We start from the raw sequence: 22085 nt of genomic DNA on the forward strand, positions 1-22085 counted from the left end.
ACAAAAGCCCGTCTGTGGTCCAAACTTTCTGCTGAGGCGTGGTCGACAGACCTTAAAAACCCACTTTTGACCCAGATATTACCTTATCTAAAACTTTTAATCTTTGGTTGGAATCTTCACTGGATAGTCATTCCTGTTAAAAACTTCAATCATAGGATGAGAGAAAATACTTCTCCTTGGTACTCACCTAAGCTCAGACTGCTTAAACAGACCGAGTGGAAATGGAGGAAGGACTTTAGTGAAATCAGTAAAACAACATACAGAGATTCCATAAAACACGATCAGGCTGAAATCAAAAGGGCACAGGCACTCTACCATGAGGAAAAAATCAAGGCAGCAGCAAACGCACCTAAAGAAATTTTTCGGATCACTAAGACTCTTTTGGAGTCTGCTCCCCTGGAAACTTCCTCAAGCATCCACTAGTCAATGTAATGAACTGGCGGGTTATTTTCAGAGAAAAATACAATCCATTTATAGTACTCTCTCCGTCTCCCCAATGCCCAGCGATCTCGTCACCCCTTTGCCTGAAGTGACTGGTCAGGATGGGTCCAATCCAATGAGCATGGGGGAAGGAGCCATTCCCACCCTGTAGGAATTTCCTCTTTTGGATATGGAGACTATCTGATATCTTCACCCAAATCAAATCAGGCTCTCCTTTAGATGCCGAACCCCCCCCCCCCCCCCATATTGTATACAAGGTAAAAGACGTGGTATTACCAGTCATCCAGGAGGTCCTAAACCTCCATTTCCAATGGACTCGAGCCACCGGCTTGGAAGCACGCCATGGTAAAAGCACTGCTGAGAAAACCAAACTTGGACCCCGAAGTACTGAGCAACTACCGTCCTATATCCCTGCTACCCATGCTTAGTAAGATCTTGGGAAATCGTATAAATTCTACCTTGACATCCTTTCTAGAAACCCATGAGCTTTTACATTACTCTCAGATGGGCTTTCGCCCACAACACTGTACAGAATCTGCATTAACGGCTGTGGTCGAGGAAACAAGGAGGATAGTGGATCAGGGAGGAGTAGCGGTCATCATCCTCCTGCATCTTAGCACAGCCTTTGACATGGTCAATTTCAATGTTCTCATTGAAAGGCTAAGAAGAGCTGGGGTAGCAGGAGGAGCCATCTCTTTGATTCAATCTTTCCTTAATGGCAGGACTTTTCAGGTCTGCGCGGGGGATTCCAACTCCGAGCTTCTACCTCTTAACTGCGAAGTGCCCCAGGGAGCTTCTTTAAGTCCCACGCTTTTCAACGTATATATGAGGCCACTGGCTGAGGTCATCCAGCCCTTTGGGATTAAAGTAGTCACCCACGCGGATGACTCAGCTGGTGGTATCTCTAAACCATCTGCGGACTGATCCTTCAAACCTGGGACTCTGCCTGGAAAAGGTTGCCACGTGGATGCAACATTCCTATCTCAAACTCAACGGAGACAAAACTGAAATCATGTACCTAGGCAATATGGCCAAGTTAGTCCCCACACTGTCATGGCCCCCTTGCCTGGGTGCCCCTGCCCCCCCACCCCCAGTCCCGAAGGCCAGGATAAAGAGCCTTGGTGTGTGGCTGGATAAATATCTCAAACGTGACCAGCAAGCAGTGTCTGGGTTTGTCACTGCATCCTCAGAATGCTGCGGAGAGTCCTCCCCCTACTGCCCATAGAGGCAAGGAGAGTCGTGGTCCAGGACCTGATTCTTTCACGCCTGGACTACTGTAACTCACTGTATCTGGGAGCTCCAAAATCTACCAAAGGAAGCTTCAGGTGGCACAGAATTGTGCTGCACAGCTCTTGTAGAACGCAGTCGGCCAGGCCCAGTCTGAAAACCTTACGCTGGTTGCCGATTGAGGAGAGGATTTCCTTCAAGGCCTTATGTACTGCTCACAAGACTCTTATAGGCACCGCGCCCCCGCATCAACCCATCTCTGATCACCGCGCCCCCGCATCAACCCGTCTGTGATCACCGCGCCCCCGCATCAATCCGTCTCTGGTCACCGCGCCCCCGCATCAACCAGTCTCTGATCACCGCGCCCCCGCATCAATCTGTCTCTGATCACCGCGCCCCGCATCAACCCGTCTCTGATCACCGCGCCCCGCATCAACCCGTCTCTGATCACCGCGCCCTCGCATCAACCCGTCTCTGATCACCGCGCCCTCGCATCAACCAGTCTCTGATCACCGCGTACCTTCCTAAGAAGTCTCTCCGCTCGGCCAATTTAAATTTAGCGAGCATCCCTAAAATTAATAGGATGCGTAGCGGAGGAAACAGACCTTTTCGCCAAAGCAGAAAACTCCAAATGCCCAAACTACGCTTCCAGCATCCACAGACCAAGGGCAATGCACTATCTGAGTTGGTCATGGATTTTTGTTGTTCCACCTCTCCCTCATTTGTGATTTGCAAACTGCGGTAGATGTCTTTCACCCTCCTCGTCGTGGCTCCCGCATAGGCGAGACAACCATAGTTCACTACTTGAACTCTAAATAGTCACTCACCAGCTACTTCCAAACTGGCAGGACCTTCGGACTAAAAAAGAGGGCGCAGTAAGACATCCAAACCCCGGATCTCTGAACCTTGCAATCTGGCTCCTGAGGTCTTTGAATGTGGTTATTTGACTCTACCTCAGCAGTGCATGGATATTCTTAGAGGCAAGAAGGCCCACGGCTCGAGCCTGCTGTGTTTCAAAGTGGATAATGATTTCTTTACTGTTGTCATTCAAAGGATATTAACTCATTAACAGCAAAGCCTCAAGACATTGTCTGTTACCTTCTCCATTTACAAACTTCCGGGTTAGCCTTCACTTCCATAAGACTGCACCTAGCGGTGGTCGCTGCATATCTCCAAAACCAAGAACAATCTTTTGTATTCAGTATTTTTGTCATTAAAGTTTTTTTAGAGGGTCTCGAGATTTATTCCACCTAGAGTTCCTCCAACACCAGCATGAAACCTCAATGTTGTGTTAATAAGGTTGATGGGCCCCCTATTGGAACCTTTACACTTATGTCCTCTACAGTACATGTCTTGGAAGGTTACTTTTCTCATTGCGGTCACGTGACTCAGACGTGTAGGTGAGCTTCAGTCATGAACTTGAGAAGAAGCATTCTTTCAGCTTCATAGACAAAGTGGTACTGCGTACCAACCCTACAGTTCTTCCAAAAGTGGTCTCACAGATCCACTTTGATCAGTCTATTGAATTGCCAGTATTCTTTCCAAAGCATGATTCAGTTGCAGACACATCTTTACATATACTAGATGTGAAAAGAGCCCTCATGTGAATTCACAGAACTCAATTGTTCAGGAAAATACAACTATTTGTTGCATTTTCAAAATTACATGAAGGGAGGGCCATCTCTAAAGTAACCATTTCACGTTGGATTGTAAAATGCATCCAAAGTTGGCACGCCAAAGCTAAGACAACTCTACCTATCCCTCCAAAGGCGCTCACTACTAGAAAGAAGGGAGCGTCTACGGCCGTTCTAGGTAGTATACCCATGGCTGACATATGTAAGGAAGCTACATGGACTACACCGCACACATTTACAAAACATTACTGTGTAGATGTTATGGCTCGTTGTCCAGCTAATGTGGGCCAAGCGGTTTTACGAACATAAGTTTAATCAAACCCAACCCACACAGTCTATGCTGTCCATATGCATCTACAGCCACACATGCCATCAAAGGGAAAGTGTTACTTCCCCATTAGGCATCTGTTTGTGGCATGTAGTGCTGTAGATTCACATGCGCCCACCCTCCTCCCTGGACACCTGTGTTGGTTGCGATTATCTACATTAAACATTACATTATTTTTGCACGGTCATCTCACTAGGGTACATCATCCTTCACACTCCAAGGTGGGTGAGGATGGAGTGTGAAGAATGATGTATCCTAGTGACATGACCATGCAAAAACAACCTAACAGCGGAGTCAAGGACCATGTGCATTGCAAGCAGGAGGAGTCACTACAGTTCGTTACTTGAAAGACTGTACAAGAAAAGCAACTTGCACACTTACGAACCCAAAACTAGTTGCAGACATATGCTAAGCATGCAAATCTACAGCACTACATGCTACAAACAGATGCTTACTGGGTAAGTAGCATTTTCCTTCTGATAAAGACTCCATCGAACAGCAGATTCATCACCAACCCTCTCCTTCTCTTGTTCTGTGAAATCGATTCTGCACACTGGTCAAAGCCAGATTGCTGTTGGGCTCTGCATCTGGGGTTGCGGCCAGCCTAGAAAGCAACAGATGTCTGTATGTGTTTCCTATGTGTTTCTATGTGTGACTTCCATACTGGATTGATGTTAGCGTGGACCGACATGATGCCACTTACTGGTGTGCAGCAAAAATGTTTCTGGATCCAGTCTGACAGTTGTGGACTGCACAAAAGGCGAGGGATCTGCTTTTAGATGGTGTGTGTTTCGGGTAGTTATCAAAGGTAAGTAACATTACTGGAGCTCCGCGGCCTATTGGTACTCCTCATGTCGGGATTTGACTTCGAAACAAGCGTTGGGTCCACACCAGGAATGGCCCCCAGAACACCATTTCTTGATCGAGGGAGCGCCCTCGAAGAAGCCTCAACAGTTGGCACCACTCACTCATGCTGCTACTGTTTGATGCTGAAAGGCTTTAAGTGCTGCGACCCTGAAGCTCGAGCCTGGAGATTACCGATGGAGAGGTCGAGCACACCCTCGACGCAGCACAGGAAGAGGGTGAAGAACCAGACCGTCCACGGCACACAGTCTACATTGACCCAGATATTGGTCATGTACTTCAGCTCATTGTCCATATACAGAGTAACCTCACAGTTTAGGTAAGCGTTGTGCAGGAACCAAGTGCTTGCCTTGCTCACAAGAAACAGAGCGTTGACCCCTCCCTACTCCACTGGATGACACTGGGCTTCTCTCCTTCAGATTCGGACCAAGAGCTTCTTCTGCTTCTCTGCCATCTGACCAGGAGTCTGGTCTTTTGGGGATCAGTATGGTTGCCATGACTACACGAGACATCCTCTGAGCAACTTGTCCTTCCAGCTTTATTTTGTTGAGACTTCACCATCAGGTGAGAACACTGCACATCATTCTGGCTTCCAGAGAGCAGTGGCACATCGCAACATTCCCAGGCATGTGGAAGACAAGGACGATACTTTTGGGATAGAAGCTGTGTCAAACACTGCACCATTACTTCCCTATTAGACATGAGGCTCAAATGTTCCACTAAAAGCTTAAAGAGCCGCATCAAGCCTAGGCTGCTTACACTCCAGATGGAAAATTTTAAACCAGCATGACACAACTCTCTTCCTTTCCAGGCAGGTCCCAGATATGGTGTATTGCGAACTCCATGGCCTTACTAACCTAGGTCAACAGGGATACGTGGGATTAAATGGAGGAATTCCTCAGACTCCACCCTGGCCACTACAGGAAGAAAGCAATAGCGATTGTCCAAGAAGGGAAAGTCATCTGAAATGCTAAACTAAATGTGTCTTGGGTGCAATAGTTACATCCTCAGGCATGTTAATGCCAGCATCCTACACCACTGCCGTGCTTGGTTTAAGGCCTTTGCATTCTGGCCTGAGTTACAGCAGCACTTCTTTGGTTTGCTGTTTGTTCGGGGGAGGAGAGGCACTCATCTCCTTGGTTCCCAGGGAAAGGGGATACAGTGAAGGTTACAGGCATGCTGCAGCACCAACAGGCACAATATGGGTTTCCGAGACCCAAAGCTGGGTGAGTTGCAAGGTGGCCTCTCCAACCCCCCAAGCTTGGTATCCTCCACAGCAGCTGTCCTTTTAGTCAGCAGCCCAAGGAGAGCCATGCCGGGGGTGGGTTCTGTGGAAAAAGATGCAGTGAGGCCAGAGGTGCCCAAGACTGGCATCTCTGCTGCCAAACAATGACTGCTTGAGCTCCTCCACCCCACACATCAATCAGGGAAAAGCCGAGCCTTTACATGCCGCAGTGGCAGAGCGTTCCCTCAAGCCAGTGGGTGCTTCTGTCGTCTAACGCTGTTGTCTGATTCTACGCCACCCCATGAAGTATTCATGACCCCAGGGCATTGAAGCCTCTGCTGAGGGAGTTCAGCTGCTGTCAAAAGGGAGCCATTGAGCGTATCTGTGCACAACAGCTGGCGGCTGGAGTGTCCTTTCTCTGCTTTTATTCCAAAGAGACCATATCTGCAGCCATCCTCCCATCTCCGAGCACTCTGCAGTATCACATCCACCCTCTAGGACGTCCTGCATCTTCGAACACTTTGCAGTATCACATCCACCCTCTAGGACATCCTCCATCTCCGAGCACTCTGCAGTATCACATCCACCCTCTAGGACGTCCTGCATCTTCGAACCCTCGGCTGTATCACATCCACCCTCTTGGAAGTCTTCCATCCCTCGGCTGTATTACATCCACCCACTAGGATGTCCTCCCTCTCCAAGCCCTCGGCTGTATCACATCCACCCTCTGGACGTCCTCCCTCTCCAAGCCCTCTGCTGTATCACATCTACCCTCTGGAACGTCCTCCTTCTCCGAGCCATCGGCTGTATCACATCCACCCTCTTGGAAGTCTTTCCTCCCTCGGCTGTATCACATCCACCCTCTAGGACGTCCTCCTCCGAGCCCTCGGCTGTATCACATCCACCCACTAGGATGTCCTCCCTCTCCAAGCCCTCGGCTGTATCACATCCACCCTCTGGACGTCCTCCCTCTCCAAGCCCTCTGCTGTATCACATCTACCCTCTGGAACGTCCTCCTTCTCCGAGCCATCGGCTGTATTACATCCACCCTCTTGGAAGTCTTCCCTCCCTCGGCTGTATCTCATCCACCCTCTAGGACGTCCTGCATCTTCGAACCCTCGGCTGTATCACATCCACCCTCTTGGAAGTCTTCCCTCCCTCGGCTGTATCACATCCACCCTCTAGGACTTCCTCCCTTTCCAAGCCCTCGGCTGTATCACATCCACCCTCTCGGATGGCCTCCTACTCCGAGCAAACAGCTGTATCACTTCCACCCTCTAGGATGTCCTCCCTCTTCAAGCCCTCGGCTGTATCTCATCCACCCTCTAGGACGTCCTCCCTCTCTGAGCCCTCGGCTGTATCACATCCACCCTCTCGGACGGCCTCCTACTCCGAGCAAACAGCTGTTTCACTTCCACCCTCTAGGAAGACCTACCTCTCCAAGCCCTCGGCTGCATCACATCCACCCTCTTGGAAGTCTTTCCTCCCTCGGCTGTATCACTTCCACCCTCTAGGATGTCCTCCCTCTCCGAGCCCTCGGCTGTATCACATCCACCCTCTAGGATGTCCTCCCTCTGAGCCCTCGGCTGTATCTCATCCACCCTCTAGGACGTCCTCCCTCTCCGAGCCCTCTGCTGTATCTCATCCACCCTCTAGGATGTCCTCCCTCTGAGCCCTCGGCTGTATCACATCCACCCTCTAGGATGTCCTCCCTCCTCTGAGCCCTTGGCTATATCACATCCACCCTCTAGGATGTCCTCCCTCTCCGAGCCCTCGGCTGGATCTCATCCACCCTCTAGGATGTCCTCCCTCCTCTGAGCCCTTGGCTGTATCACATCCACCCTCTAGGACGTCCTCCCTCTCCGAGCCCTCGGCTGGATCTCATCCACCCTCTAGGATATCCTCCCTCTCCGAGCCCTCAGCTGTATCACATCCACCCTCTAGGATGTCCTCCCTCTGAGCCCTCGGCTGTATCACATCCACCCTCTAAGAGGCCCTCGGACTTTGAGCGCTCGTCTGTATCACTTGCACCCTCTATGACGTCCTCACTCTCTGAGCCCTCGGCTGTATCTCATCCACCCTCTAGGATGTCCTCCCTCTGAGCCCTCGGCTGGATCACATCCACCCTCTAGGATGTCCTCCCTCTGAGCCCTCGGCTGTCCTCCCTCTCTAAGCCCTCGGTTGCATCACATCCACCCTCTTGGAAGTCTTTCCTCCCTCGACTGTATCACATCCACCCTCTAGGATGTCCTCCCTCTGAGCCCTCGGCTGTATCTCATCCACCCTCTAGGACGTCCTCCCTCTCCGAGCCCTCTGCTGTATCTCATCCACCCTCTCGGATGTCCTCCCTCAGAGCCCTCGGCTGTATCACATCCTTCTCACGAGCTTCTTGGAAGAAAATAATATTCTGCATCCTAATCAGTCAGGGTTTCGGTCTAATCACTACCGAATCTGCCCTGCTGTTTACAGCAGAGACCCTTCGGATGGCCCTGGACCAGGGTAAGAAAGCTGTATTAATCCTACTCGACCTGTCGGCAGCCTTTGATACGGTGTCACATAACATCCTCCTGAACCGTTTGGCTGCCGCAGGAGTAGGTGGGGTGGTTCTGGCTTGGCTCAAAAATTTCCTCACAGATAGACGACAAATTACAGTGCTAGGTGGTTTTCTATCGGAGGCCAAGCCCCTTAGCTCTGGAGTGCCTCAGGGATCAAGCCTGAGTCCTCTGCTCTTTAATCTGTATATGGTCCCCCTGATAAAATTGATCACAAGCTTTCAGATTAGTAGTATTTCGTATGCTGATGATACTCAGCTCATTTTAGTTCTGGACAGTGACCAGTCGGGTACAGAGGAAAATCTTAGACAGTGCCTAGCAGCTACTTTTCATTGGATGTCTGACAATCACCTTAAATGCAATGCTGGCAAAACCGAAATCATCCCTTTTGGAAAACAAAATTTGTTCTCTCCAACAACTTGCTGGCCTGATGACGCAGAGGCCCCTCCTATGACCATTACCTCTGCTCGAAATCTGGGCATTAAGTTTGATTGCCAGCTATCCTTCAAACAACAAGCGCTGACTGTAGCGGGTTCATGCTTTTGCATAATAAAAACTTTAAGGAAGTTTTTCGATCTTCTTCCCTTGCCAGCCAGGAAGACAGTCGCTGTTGCTTTGATTGGCTCCAGGCTGGACTATTGTAATAGTCTATATGCTGGAGCCAATAAATCAGTACTACACAGACTACAAATGGTCCAGCATGCTGCGGCTCGTTTAGTACTACGCTGGCCTCGTAAGTCATCAGCATCAGCGGCACTGAATGCGCTTCATTGGCTTCCTATTTGCAAAAGGATTCTTTTTAAGATCCTTTTACTTACTTTTAGGGCCGTTCACCATCGTGGTCCTAAATACTTATGCAATGGCTTTAAACGCTACCACCCGGCACGTTGTCTAAGATCTTCAGGCCTGAACCTGCTTACAATCCCTAGATTCAGGCTAGCCACTAAAGGTGGCAAATCTCTTTTCGTCTTGGGCGCTAAGGCCTGGAATAATCTCCCTTTTTCCATTCGATCCCTGCTTCAGGAGACTCAGTTTAGGAAGGCTCTGAAGACCTGGATTTTCTCCCTTACCGATGCAGCCTGCTTAGCAATGGTGTAGTTATTGGTGTTAGCGTGAAATTTGTCTGCCTCCCCCAACCATTCCACCTGGTTGGCTTAGCGCCAAGATACTCCTTGGAGTGGTAGCCGCGCTTTATAAATTCACCTTTACATTACATTACTTCCACCCTCTAGGATGTCCTCCCTCTGCGAGCCCTCGGCTGTATCACATCCACCCTCTAGGATGTCCTCCCTCTGAGCCCTCGGCTGTATCTCATCCACCCTCTAGGATGTCCTCCCTCTGAGCCCTCGGCTGTATCTCATCCACCCTCTAGGATGTCCTCCCTCTGAGCCCTCGGCTGTATCACATCCACCCTCTAGGATGTCCTCCCTCTCTAAGCCCTCGGTTGCATCACATCCACCCTCTTGGAAATCTTCCCTCGACTGTATCACTTCCACACTCTAGGATGTCCTCCCTCTCTGAGCCCTCGGCTGTATCACATCCGCCCTCTAGGATGTCCTCCCTCTGAGCCCTCAGCTGTATCACATCCACCCTCTAGGATGTCCACCCTCTGAGCCCTCGGCTGTATCTCATTCACCCTCTAGGATGTCCTCCCTCTGAGCCCTCAGCTGTATCACATCCACCCTCTAGGATGTCCTCCCTCTCTAAGCCCTCGGTTGCATCACATCCACCCTCTTGGAAATCTTTCCTCCCTCGACTGTATCACTTCCACCCTCTAGGATGTCCTCCCTCTCCGAGCCCTCGGCTGTATCACATCCACCCTCTAGGATGTCCTCCCTCTGAGCCCTCTGCTGTATCACATCCACCCTCTAGGATGTCCTCCCTCTGAGCCCTCTGCTGTATCCCATCCACCCTCTAGGATGTCCTCCCTCTGAGCCCTCGGCTGTATCACATCCACCCTCTAGGACGTCCTCCCTCTGAGCCCTCGGCTGTATCACATCCACTCTCTAGGAGGCCCTCGGACTCTGAACGCTCGGCTGTAAAACTTGCACCCTCTGACGTCCTCCCTCTCTGAGCCCTCTGCTGTATCATATCCACCCTCGAGGACGTCCTCCCTCTCCGAGCCCTCAGCTGTATCACATCCACCCTCTAGGACGTCATTCCTCCTCTACTTGGAAGTGCATGGCAACCCTTCATTGGAAGGATGCCTGCTTCCATCCCCACCCGTGCTCGAGGTTTGTGGAGAGTGGAGTTCATTACCAGTTCAAGGTCCTTCCTTCATGGTTACCACGGCCCCAGTGGTGGTCACCAGATCTGACGCTTGTGCCAATTCATCTCTGCCTCTGTCACATCCATGTCCTTCAACACTGGAACAACTGGCTGCTGAAGTGACTCCGCAAAGCACAGTGACCTGCTTGCGCTTGGCAAATGAGATTCATCTTTGTCCCCAGGAACTGCAGGCATTCTTTGGGGACATACCCCAGGCATAGACCGTCTGCTCCTACCCCGTCCAGAGGCTGTTTACCCTGTCCCACATATCTCGTCCTCCGACAGAGCGACCCTGAAGCTGCAGGGCCTGCTGGCTCTTCGAATTGCCTTAGTATTGACCTGTAGCTTACATATGTGCCCGCTTAAGGACCCTGTCCCGAGCGGCAGGTTACGCATGTGCCTACTTCAGGACCCTGTCCCGAGCAGCAGGTAACGCATGTGCCTGCTTCCTGACTCTGTCCTGAGCGTCGGGGTACGCATGTACCTGTTTCATGACTCTGGGGCGAGCAGCAAGTTACATATGTGCCTGCTTCATGACTCTGTCCAGGGCACCAGGTCACACGTGTCCGCTTCATGACTGACCAGAGCACTAGGTCACATGTGCCTGCTTCATGACTGTCCCGAGCACCAGATTACACTGTCCAGAGATTGTTCACAAGTGGCTGGGGGGTGTGAGGACTTAGTTAGTAGAGCCCAGGTTTTGGCACAGCTGGAACTCCCAAGAACTTACTTAAGTGGTCCTTTCTGGACCAACATCCACAATTGACAGATGCTTCAGTGAGAGGTTAGGGTGCTCATGTGCTAAACCTCATCATTCAGGGTCGTAGGTTGGGGTACATGTTAAACCTCATTCAGGGCTGTAGGTTGGAGTGCTTGTAGGAAAGTAGGATCTGCTTTCATGATTACCCCCACTTTTTGCTGGTGTCATTATGATGTTCTGGCGAGCTTGACTGGGATCCTGCTAATCAGGACCCAAGTCTATGTGCTGCTTCCCTGTATTGGACATGGTTACTTGGGTATACTCCAGATTGGCTACTGGTGCACCCTTATCAGTCCCTAGTCTATGGTACTACAGTACCCAGGGCATAGGTACCCCAGGGGTCCCCCATGGGCGGAAGCATGTATTTTGCCACCCATGGGAGACCATTCCAGTTGTGACTACTGACCTGCCATTGCGGCTTTTGCAAGCTGGTGCTAGCACCACTTATGACAGATGTTTCCTTATATCTGAGGTCAGTGCACTTAAAACCTATGTCACCCCAAGGCACGCCTTTCAATCCTGAAGGTATGATGCTTGGTTAGAAGTTTGAGGGTGCCCTGCATGAGCAGGACACCCCTACAATCCATGGAGTCCATTCTCCCGGGTTGTAAGTGTATCAGCCATTACATTACATAGTGGCCATGCGTCATTACGCGATGGCTTACTCTAAATTGGATGTATGAACACTGGCGTTTTTGGTATCAAACATGTTGGAATCATACCTCAGCACTGTAAATGATGTTTGAGGTATGATTCCATGCACTGTAAAGCTCCTCGGAGAGGCCATCAGTGCACCCGGTACTAGTCTTCTAGACCCAGACAGCAAACTATGGCTGCTGCCGACCAGAGACACGATTCTGCACTCCTGCTGAGCCAAGCTCGAGCAGGGTAAGACCGGAAAATAGGTGTTTGTGGCATGTGAGCTGTAGATGACATGCTTTGCATACTCCTGCGATCTAGTGTTGGATCCGGATGAATGCAAGTTGTTTTGGGGTGCTCATATTAAACCTAATCATTCTCGGTCCTAGGTTGGGGTGCTCCTATGTTGAACCTCCTATTTCAAGGTCGTAGGTCAGGTTCTCATGTTGAACCTCCTCATTTAGGGTCGTAGGTCGGGGTGCTCATATACTGAACCTAATCATTCAGGGTAGTAGTCTCTGCAATAGTGTCACTTTCTCATAGTTGTGTTGTAACTCAGGCTATCCAGTTGTGGTTCAAGCTGTTCTGCCGTACGTTTAGCCCTGACACATACGACGTGCAGAACTTGGGGGCTGAAGGGGCTGTACTAACTGCAACGGTCTCCGTGTGCACAATAGACTTGGTGTTTGTGTCCAGATGCATTGTGAGTTTGGGGGGGTGTATCATTAGTAACCTCAACACTGAAAGCCTAAAGACAGATTGTTACAGATAAGTAACTTTTTCCTTACTAGCAAAGATTTTTCTTTTCTTTTGGTGCGCCTCTTCTCCCATGTGTAGTAAGGATATCGTCCCAGGCTGAGAACTTTTACCTATAAACCACACGCTCAGTCTTCCCTTGATTAAAAACTTCAGCTCTGCACAAAAATTTGGGTTTGAGCCAGTTTGTATAAGACAACTAGAATTTGTGGAATCCAGCGGATGTAGTCAGCCCTGTAGCACCCTCTTTGCAGGGCAGTGGGTGTGTGTAGGGTCTTCATTGAGTCTGAAGTGCAGGCTCAGGCGCCTCTATTTAGAGTCTGTGCGCCCTCTGCAGGGCCCTGGATGTGCGTAGGGTCTTCATGGAGTCTGATGTGCAGGCTCAGGCGCCTCTATTTAGAGTCTGTGCGCCCTCTGCGTGGGTGTGCGTAGGGTCTTCATGGAGTCTGATGTGCAGACTCAAGCGCCTCTATTTAGAGTCTGTGCACACCTCTGCAGTGGTAAATGCACAGCTGCAATTTATTCTCACAGCTTGTGTACACGTTTAAGAACTGCGGACACCATATTCGATTCTGTTGCAGATACTTGCAAAGCGATAGATTCAACTGTAAAAGAGGTCAGGTTATGGTCTACTCTACCAGGTTCAGCTGTAAAGGAGGTCAGGTTAGTCTACTCTACTGGGTCAGCTGTAAAGGAGGTCAGGTTAGTCTACTCTGCCAGGTTCAGCTGTAAAGGAGGGCAGGTTATTGTCTACTCTACTGGGTCAGCTGTAAAGGAGGTCAGGTTATAGTCTACAAGTTTCAGCTCTAAAGGAGGGTCAGGTTAGAGTCAACTCTACCAGATTCATAAGTAAAGGAGTTAAAGTTCTAGTTTACTCCACCAGGTTCATAGATGCAGAAGGTGAGGTTATAGTTTACCACATTCAGCTGTAAAGGTCAGGTTATTGTCTACTCTGCCAGGTTCAGCTGTAAAGGTCAGGTTATTGTCTACTCTGCCAGGTTCAGCTGTAAAGGAGGTCAAGTTATAGGCAACTCTCCCAGATTCATAAGTAAAGGAGGTAAAGTTAGTTTACTCTACCAGGTTCATAGATAAAGAAGGTCAAGTTATAATTTAGCAGGTTTAGCTGTACAGGTCAGGTTATGGTCTACTGTGCCAGGTTCAGCTGTGAAGTTGTTTATAGTCGGCTCTCCCAGGTTCAGCCGTAAAGGACAGGTTCTGTAGTAGGGGATCTCTGTGTATAGTCATAATCTATGAATAATCCCCGCCCATGTGCGGGGACCCCGGAGCAATCAAAAATATCTCTTAAGCTGTCCCGCATTTGCAAACCTGCAAAGACACTTAAGAGACAGACAAAATAATACAGCCTAATCACAACCAGGCTGCACTGGCCAGCACTTCCTCTGAAGTGAACACAATAGCCAAAATAAAGTTTAAATGTCATTTTTATTCACATCTGACATCCTCCTTTATTACACACACTCCCTTCACCAAAATCCCTTTAAACAATAGAGGAAGGGGTGGACAGACAAGCCCTATAGGCTGTCATTATGTGTCTGCTAAAGTGATACCGTGCCTTTAAGAAACTCTCCAGAGACCCCCGGTATCCCAGGATGCACAGCCAACACAAGTTACTTTCAGTTCTTTTTTCCGGCTCCTGCTAGCAGGACCCTGGAGCTTGAGCTCTACCCTTTTGGGTGGTTTATTGGATTAAAATTGGATTTTTTGGATAAATAGTGTTTTCATTCGACGTCTAGAGCCTTTGTCTACTACTGCCTGCAATCTGGAGCAGTTTTGGCCCACTCTTAGCATGGCTTTGTTCGATAACTGCCCTGAGTGTGGGAGGAAAAAGGCCAAGACGGACCCACATGATGTTTGTATCCTCTGCTTGTCGCCCTCACATGTCCCAGCTACATGTGCCATCTGTAAAACCTTTTCAAAGAGGACCCTGAGGGACAGGGAGAAGATTCGCCTTCAGGGACAGGAGCAGCAGAGGACGGGTGGGACTTCGGGGCATGGAGGATCTCATTCTCCCTCCTCCGCCCATGCTTCAGCCCCTGGAGGGACCTCCGGGCAGAGCAGGGAGCAGAAACGGCGCCTACCGGCTGGTAGGTCGCATTCGACGTCGTCGACGGTGAGGGAGAAGGCACCGGTATGTTCGCCGTCGATCCAGGGCTCTGGGTCGCGGCAGCCTCGGCGTTCGACGTCGAGAGAGGGGCCGGCGAGACCCGGGACCGGGTCGCCGTCGCAGGTGTCACGGTCGACGTCGACAACCCATCGACGTCATACCGAGCCCCATGGAAGACTTCACTCGCCACCTTCGCCGTCGACCCACGGCTCGACGCTGACGGAGTCGACGCCGAGATCCCGGCCCCCGCCGTCCAGGAGGAGACGATCGCCGTCGAGGCACAGGTCGCCGTCGAGGCACAGGTCGCCGTCGAGGCACCGGACGTCGACGTCGAGACACCAGCGTTCGATGTCAAAGCACCAGAAGTCGACGTCGCGGCAGAAGTCGACGCCGCGGCGACTGAGGTTGAGGCGTGGTTCGAAGTCACGGAGGCATGGTTCGACGTCGAGGAGGCATGGTTCGACGTCGAGAGGACGCTCGACTGCGAGACGGCGTTCGACGTCGAGGGCTAAGAGACGCCGGACGAGGTCGACGTACAGTTCGATGTCACGGACATCGGGGAACACGTCCTCCGTGATTACGATCTCCAGTCGGGGATCGGGGAGACGCGGACGTTCCCCGTCGGTGGCCTCCACGCGGGACAGGCCCGCCAAGAAGAGGAGAGTGGCCGCGAGCCCGGACAGTTCTGGTGCGGGCTCTCCTGCTAGGAGTGATGGGGCTTCGGAACATCTGTCCCCGCTGCGTACCCAGCAGCCGCCTCTGCCTCCTGCGCCCGATCTTCCACCGGCTCCTCCACCGGTGCCTGATCCTCCTCCTCCTCCTCCTCCTCTTCCTCCTCCCCCTCCTACGCTGCCTCTGCGCGTGCCTCAGCTGCCTACATCTCCACCGCAGCCACCGCCTCCGCCCCCGAGGGTTCCTCACAGGGGCGGAAACTCTGAAGGCGGTGGGGCTGGAGAGGCCCAAGGAGCAGAGGAGGTCCTTCCGATCCTCGGGCAGGCGCTACGCCAAGCAGAGAGGTCAAGGGCGTCAGTCGGGCCACCAACAACAGCCCCAGCAACAACAGCAGTTCCCGAGGCAGTCCTTTCAGAAGCGCCAGAGGGGCAGAGGACAGCATCAGTCCTCGTCGGGGAACAAAGGCCCGGCCGGGTCGAAGCCCTGAAAAGTTACTTCCCCCTCATCCGTTACCCGCTCCGGTGGGGGGGGAAGTATTCAACACTACCTGGCAGAGTGGAGGACAATAACGCAGGACAAGTGGGTGCTGAATATTGTTTGCAATGGTTACTGTCTTCGTTTCACCAGCCCGCCTCCACAGATTCCACCAGTGCGCTCCTCCTACATGGTGAGGGAGCTCCAGCGGGAGGCAGACGTTCTGTTAAAAAAGAGGGCGATAGAAGCGGTTCCTTTGCAGCAAAAAGGAAGAGGTCTCTACTCACGGTTCTTTCTCGTAAGAAAAAAGGACAAGAACGAGTTCAGGCTTATTCTAGATCTGCGTCAAGCAAACAAGTGGATCCGCAGAGAAAAGTTCCGTATGTTGTCCCTGCATCAGATTTACCCTCAGTTGCAACGAGGAGACTGGCTGTGCGCCATAGATCTGCAGGACGCTTACTTTCATGTGCCGATCGCACCAAAGCATCGCAAGTTCCTGAGGTTTCTGGTAGGCAACAACCATTACCAGTATTCAGTACTCCCGTTTGGCCTGAAGTCTGCACCACGGACGTTCTCCAAGTGCATGGCAGTGGTCGCGGCACACCTGCGGAAGACCGAGGTGTTTGTGTATCCATACCTGGACGATTGGTTGATCAAAGCGTCCACTTACCAGGAAGCCCAGTGCCATTTCAACAGGACAGCTGCCTTGCTGCATCGCCTGGGACTGCACATCAACATGTCGAAGTCAGTGCCGATCCCTGTGCAGTGTCTCCAGTACTTGGGGGCCTCAGTCAATACCTTGAACGCAAGCGTGTGTCCTTCGGAGGAGAGACGCTTATCGATCCGTGGGAAGGCTCGGCATCTCATCTCAGCCCGCTCTCCTACGGTGAGGACGGTGTCTTCCTTACTGGGGTCGATGGCTTCTTGCATCTTTCTCACCCCCAATGCACGTCTGCATATGAGGCCCCTACAGGAATGTCTGGAGGATCAATGGGACCAGAGGCGGGGGCGTTGGGAGGACAGGATACAGCTGTCTCAACACGCTCGGCAGTCTCTGAAATGGTGGTGTGCCCCAGAGAATGTCTGCAAGGGGACTCCTTTTCACAAGGATATTCCGGTCCAGACCATAGTGACCGATGCATCTCTCCAGGGCTGGGGAGCGCATTCGGGCCCTCTTCAGATTCAGGGGATATGGTCGCAGATGGAGACGACTTACCATATCATCTTTTTGGAACTCAGAGCGGTACACTTGGCCTTGAAGGCGTTCCATCCCTCCTTCAAGACGAACTCCCTGCTGGTTCAGACGGACAATACTACGACCATGTATTACCTCAACAAGCAGGGGGGCTCACGTTCACGCACCCTGTCTCGGGAGGCACAGGCGATCTGGAACTGGCTGGTGGCCAGGAACCTGACGATCACGGCGACCCATCTGCCGGGGGTGCAGAATGCCCAAGCAGACGCGCTCAGCAGGCTCGTTCAAGAGAACCACGAGTGGGTGCTAAACGACGACGTGCTAAGACGTCTTCGCCGAGTGGGGCACTCCGGATATAGCTCTGTTCGCTACGGCAGAAAACAGCAAATGCCGCGACTTCGCGTCCAGGTACTACCAACCAGGGACGCTGGGGAATGCCCTATGGATCAGCTGGTCCAACAGCTTTCTCTACGCCTTTCCACCCATTCCCCTGATCCCGGCGGTGTTGATCAAGCTGTCGCAATCCAGAGCCAGAATGATCCTGATTGCTCCGGAGTGGCCGAGACAATGGTGGTTCACCGACCTTCTTTACCGGTCTGTTCAGCCACATAGACGCCTGCCGTGTCGGCCGGACCTTCTCACGAAGTTCGGAGGACAGATGGTTCACCCCAATCTCTCGTCCTTGAGTTTGGCAGCATGGCTCCTGAGCTAGTACAGTATGGACACTTGAACCTACCTCAGGACTGTATGGAGATCTTGAAAGAGGCGAAGAGACCGTCTACGAGGACTTCTTACGCCTATAAGTGGAAGAGATTCTGCTTATGGTGCAAGGCAAAGGACTTTGACCCTACATCCTGTAAAGAAGATGTTATTTTACCTTATCTGCTGCAGTTAGCTCAATCTGGGCTTAATTTTCAGTCTATTAAGGTTCATCTCGCAGCTCTGACTGCGTATAGGAAGGGCCCTTCTCAAACCTCATTTTTTCAAATTCCTGCGATTAAGGATTTTTTGGAGGGTTTGTGTAAGGGGTTTCCCCCTGTTAGAAGACCTTCTCCACCATGGGAATTGAATGTGGTGTTATCTAGATTGATGAGGGAGCCTTTTGAGCCTATCCATAAGGCTTCGTTGCAGCATTTGTCTTGGAAGGCTGCCTTCCTTGTGGCCATTACATCGGCCAGGAGGGTGAGTGAGATTCAGGCTCTGTGTTGTCAAGAGCCGTATACTGTTTTCCATGCTTCTAAAGTAGTGATGCGTACCCATCCTAAATTTTTACCTAAGGTGATATCAGATTTCCATGTAAATCAAATGATAACTTTGCCTACGTTTTTTCAGCATCCTTCCTCTCCGGCGGAGAGGTCTCTGCATTCACTTGATGTACGTAGGGTACTGAAATTCTACCTGGATAAGACAAAAGATATCCGCAGGTCGGATCAACTGTTTGTTAATTATGGTTCGGTAAGAACTGGTTTAGCTACCTCAAAACAGTCCATTTCCAGATGGATTGTTTCCTGTATTCAGCTTTGTTACCAAAAAGCTAATAAAACATTGGGGGGTAAGCCTACGGCACATTCGACTAGAGGCAAGGCTGCTACTACAGCTTTGCTTAGGAATGTTCCCATTGCGGACATTTGTAAGGCTGCCACCTGGAAGTTAGTCCATACGTTTACGAAGCATTACTGCCTGGATTCTGATGCTAGGGCAGATGCGCAGGTTGGACAGGCTTCGCTGAGGAATTTGTTTGCACAGTGATTTGTTGGTGGTTGGGCTTACTCCACCGCTGCTTGTTGGTTGGGATGGGCTTGCCATTCTATTCATAGATTATGACTATACACAGAGATCCCCTACTACAGAAGGAGTAGTTTCTTACCTGTAACTCCAGTTCTGTAGTAGGGGTATCTCTGTTATAGTCATAAGCGACCCTCCCTCCTCCCCGGTGGAGTAACCTGATAGTATCAGGCCTGTTGTTATACACCTTCAAAAAGAACTGAAAGTAACTTGTGTTGGCTGTGCATCCTGGGATACCGGGGGTCTCTGGAGAGTTTCTTAAAGGCACGGTATCCCTTTAGCAGACACATAATGACAGCCTATAGGGCTTGTCTGTCCACCCCTTCCTCTCTATTGTTTAAAGGGATTTTGGTGAAGGGAGTGTGTGGTAATAAAGGAGGATGTCAGATGTGAATAAAAATGACATTTAAACTTTATTTTGGCTTTTGTGTTCACTTCAGAGGAAGTGCTGGCCAGTGCAGCCTGGTTGTGATTAGGCTGTATTATTTTGTCTGTCTCTTAAGTGTCTTTGCAGGTTTGCAAATGCGGGACAGCTTAAGAGATATTTTTGATTGCTCTGGGGTCCCCGCACATGGGCGGGGATTATTCATAGATTATGACTATAACAGAGATACCCCTACTACAGAACTGGAGTTACAGGTAAGAAACTACTCCTTCTAGTCTACTCTGCCAGGTTCAGCTGTAAAGGAGGTCAGGTTCTAGTCTACTCTGCCAGGTTCAGCTGTAAAGGAGGTCAAGCTATAGTCAACTCTACCAGATTCGTAAGTAAAGGAGGTGAAGTTATAGTGTCGACCAGGTTTATAGGTAAAGAAGGTCAAGTTATAATTTACCAAGTTAAGCTGTAAAGGTCAGGTTATAGTCTAGTCTACCGGGGTCAGCTGTAAAGGAGGGTCAGGTTAGAGTAAATCCTACCAGATTCATAAGTAAATGAGGTAAAGTTATAGTTTGCTCCAACAGGTTCATAGGTAAAGAAGGTCAAGTTAGAGTTTACCAGGTTACAGTCTACTGTGCCAGGTTCAGCTGTAAAGGAGGTCTAAATATTGTTTTCCAGGTTCAGCTGTAAATGTCAGGTTATGGTGTACTGTTGTAGGTTCAGCTTGAAAGGTCCAGTTAAAGTCTAGTCTACCAGGTCTTGCTGTAATGGAGGTCAGGTTCCAGTCTACCAGGTTCAGCTGTAATGATCAGGTTATGGTCTACACTGCCAGGTTCAGCTGTAAAGGAGATCAAGTTATAGTGAACTCTACCAGATTCATAAGTAAAGAAGGTAAAGTTATAGCTTACTCTACTAGGTTCATAGGTAAAGAAGGTCAAGTTATAGTTTACCGGGTTCAGCTGTAAAGGTCGGGCTATAGTCTACTCTACCCGGGTTCAGAGGAAAAGAAGAGTCAGGTCATGGTCTACTCTGCCAGGTTCAGCTGTAAAGGAGGTCAGGTTCTAGTCTACTGTACCAGGGTCAGCAGTAAAGGTGGTCAGGTTATAGTCTACTCTGCCAGGTTCAAAAGTAAAGGAGTTAAAGATACAGAAGGTGAGGTTATAGTTTACCAGATTCAGCTGTAAAGGAGGTCAGGTTAGTCTACTCTGCCAGGTTCACCTCTAAAGAAGGTCAGGTTTTAGATACTGTGCCAGGTTCAGCTGAAAAGGGTAGGTTATAATCTACTCTGCCTGGTTCAGGTGTAAATGAGGGTCTGGTGATAGTCTTCTCTGCCAGGTTCCGCTGTAAAGGTCAGGTTATAGTCTTCTCTACGGCGAAAGGTTCATGTTTGTACGGGATGTACTGGTAATCTGGGATGTCATCTTGTAATATTAAGTGTGACTTCTCTTTCTTTATGCCTCTTCCTGCAGATCAACAGAACTTCAATGTGACACTGGAGAACATACTGACCCGCTGCCTGGAGAACCAGCGTAAGTGGAATGGACTCATGGAGGAGTTGTCGGATGACATGTGGATGAGTGAGGTGCAGGAAGTGGGCAACCTGAGGAAGCACGAGGGCCTCCGCGGCAGACACCTGCTCTATGTCCCATCAGCGGAGCGCCTTCTGAACGCCAACTCCTTGGTCTTCCCGTGCATCTCACACGCATTGCAGTGGATCACTCAAGGCCGGGACCCAGAGTTTCGACACCCCCCTGCCAAGGGCCTGCATCAGCACACAGTGGCTGCTAGCGGAGCGGTCCTGCTGAAGGAGGCCACCACAGTGCAGGTGCTGGTCACAGGAAGTCTGCACCTGGTGGGCGGAGTCTTGAAGCTGCTCGACCAGTCTCTGTCTCAATAAACAAGTGCCTGTCTGGTGTCTGCAGGCTCGCTGGACGCCACAGATACTGTTCTCCTGAAAACACTTTTAAATTAATCAGATGGTCTTACTTGAATATTTATCTCTCTGCATCTGAGGACTCTGGCTCTACAGTTACGGTTGCGCAGAGGAGGGACCCAGGGGGTGGGAGCAAGGGTTGCCTTTTTGTAAAAACCCAATCAGTAAACTAAGCAGATTGTTCTCTTGTGTTACTGTGGCTGAAGATTTTGCCTTTTTTACATTCAGAGCAGACTAAAGGCTTCTTTCCTCAGGCCGGAGAGGAGTTGATTTGTAGATTCCGGAACTGGCAAGGGTCTGCACAGGGCCTGCACAGGGCACAGGGCCTGCACAAGGCCTGCACAGGGCACAGGGCCTGCACACACCTAGGATGGTTGTGGAGAGAGATTGGGGCGAAGTTGTACTTAGTTGGCCAAAGGCACAAGCAAAATAACGTATTCTACGAGAGTGTAAATGACAAGTGTAGATGTTACTCCTTAATGGGGTGTTTCTCATGTGTTAATTATTAATAGGAAGGTGTAGAAATGTGCTGCTGGACGCAGTTTGGGGAGGAGGTTAATAAACGTATTGTCGCCAAAGTAAGGAGGGGTTATAAACGTCGCTTGGGTGGGAGGGGCTGTGCATATCTGAAGCTGCACAGTAAGGAGTGGTATAGATCTGTGCTGTTTATCGCTGTGATACACGCTGCACCTCAAACACTGGCAGAGTTCATCCTGGTTTGTTGCAACATTCAAACAGACGTTAATATAATCTTCCATTTATTAAATGCATGCACTCTTCAAAAAGGGCGACAAAGAGGAATAGAACTGGATAGTAAGTTCAGTGGACTGAAGT

At 50.4% G+C, this 22085-nt stretch overlaps 1 protein-coding gene across 2 annotated transcripts in view; it reads left to right on the forward strand.

Moving 5' to 3' along the window:
* The window catches only part of FPGS (folylpolyglutamate synthase), a 353517-nt gene extending 332072 nt beyond the window's left edge, over positions 1-21445 (forward strand). For both annotated transcript variants that reach the window (XM_085614139.1, XM_085614140.1), the window contains one exon: positions 20788-21445. In XM_085614139.1, coding sequence (XP_085470265.1) covers positions 20788-21215 — 428 coding nt within the window. In that variant the 3' untranslated portion in view covers positions 21216-21445. The remainder of the gene's footprint in view (positions 1-20787) is intronic.
* Positions 21446-22085: the final 640 nt, after the last annotated feature.

The sequence above is a fragment of the Triturus cristatus genome, chromosome 1_2, assembly GCF_964204655.1.
Source record: "Triturus cristatus chromosome 1_2, aTriCri1.1, whole genome shotgun sequence".
NCBI lineage: Eukaryota > Metazoa > Chordata > Amphibia > Caudata > Salamandridae > Triturus > Triturus cristatus.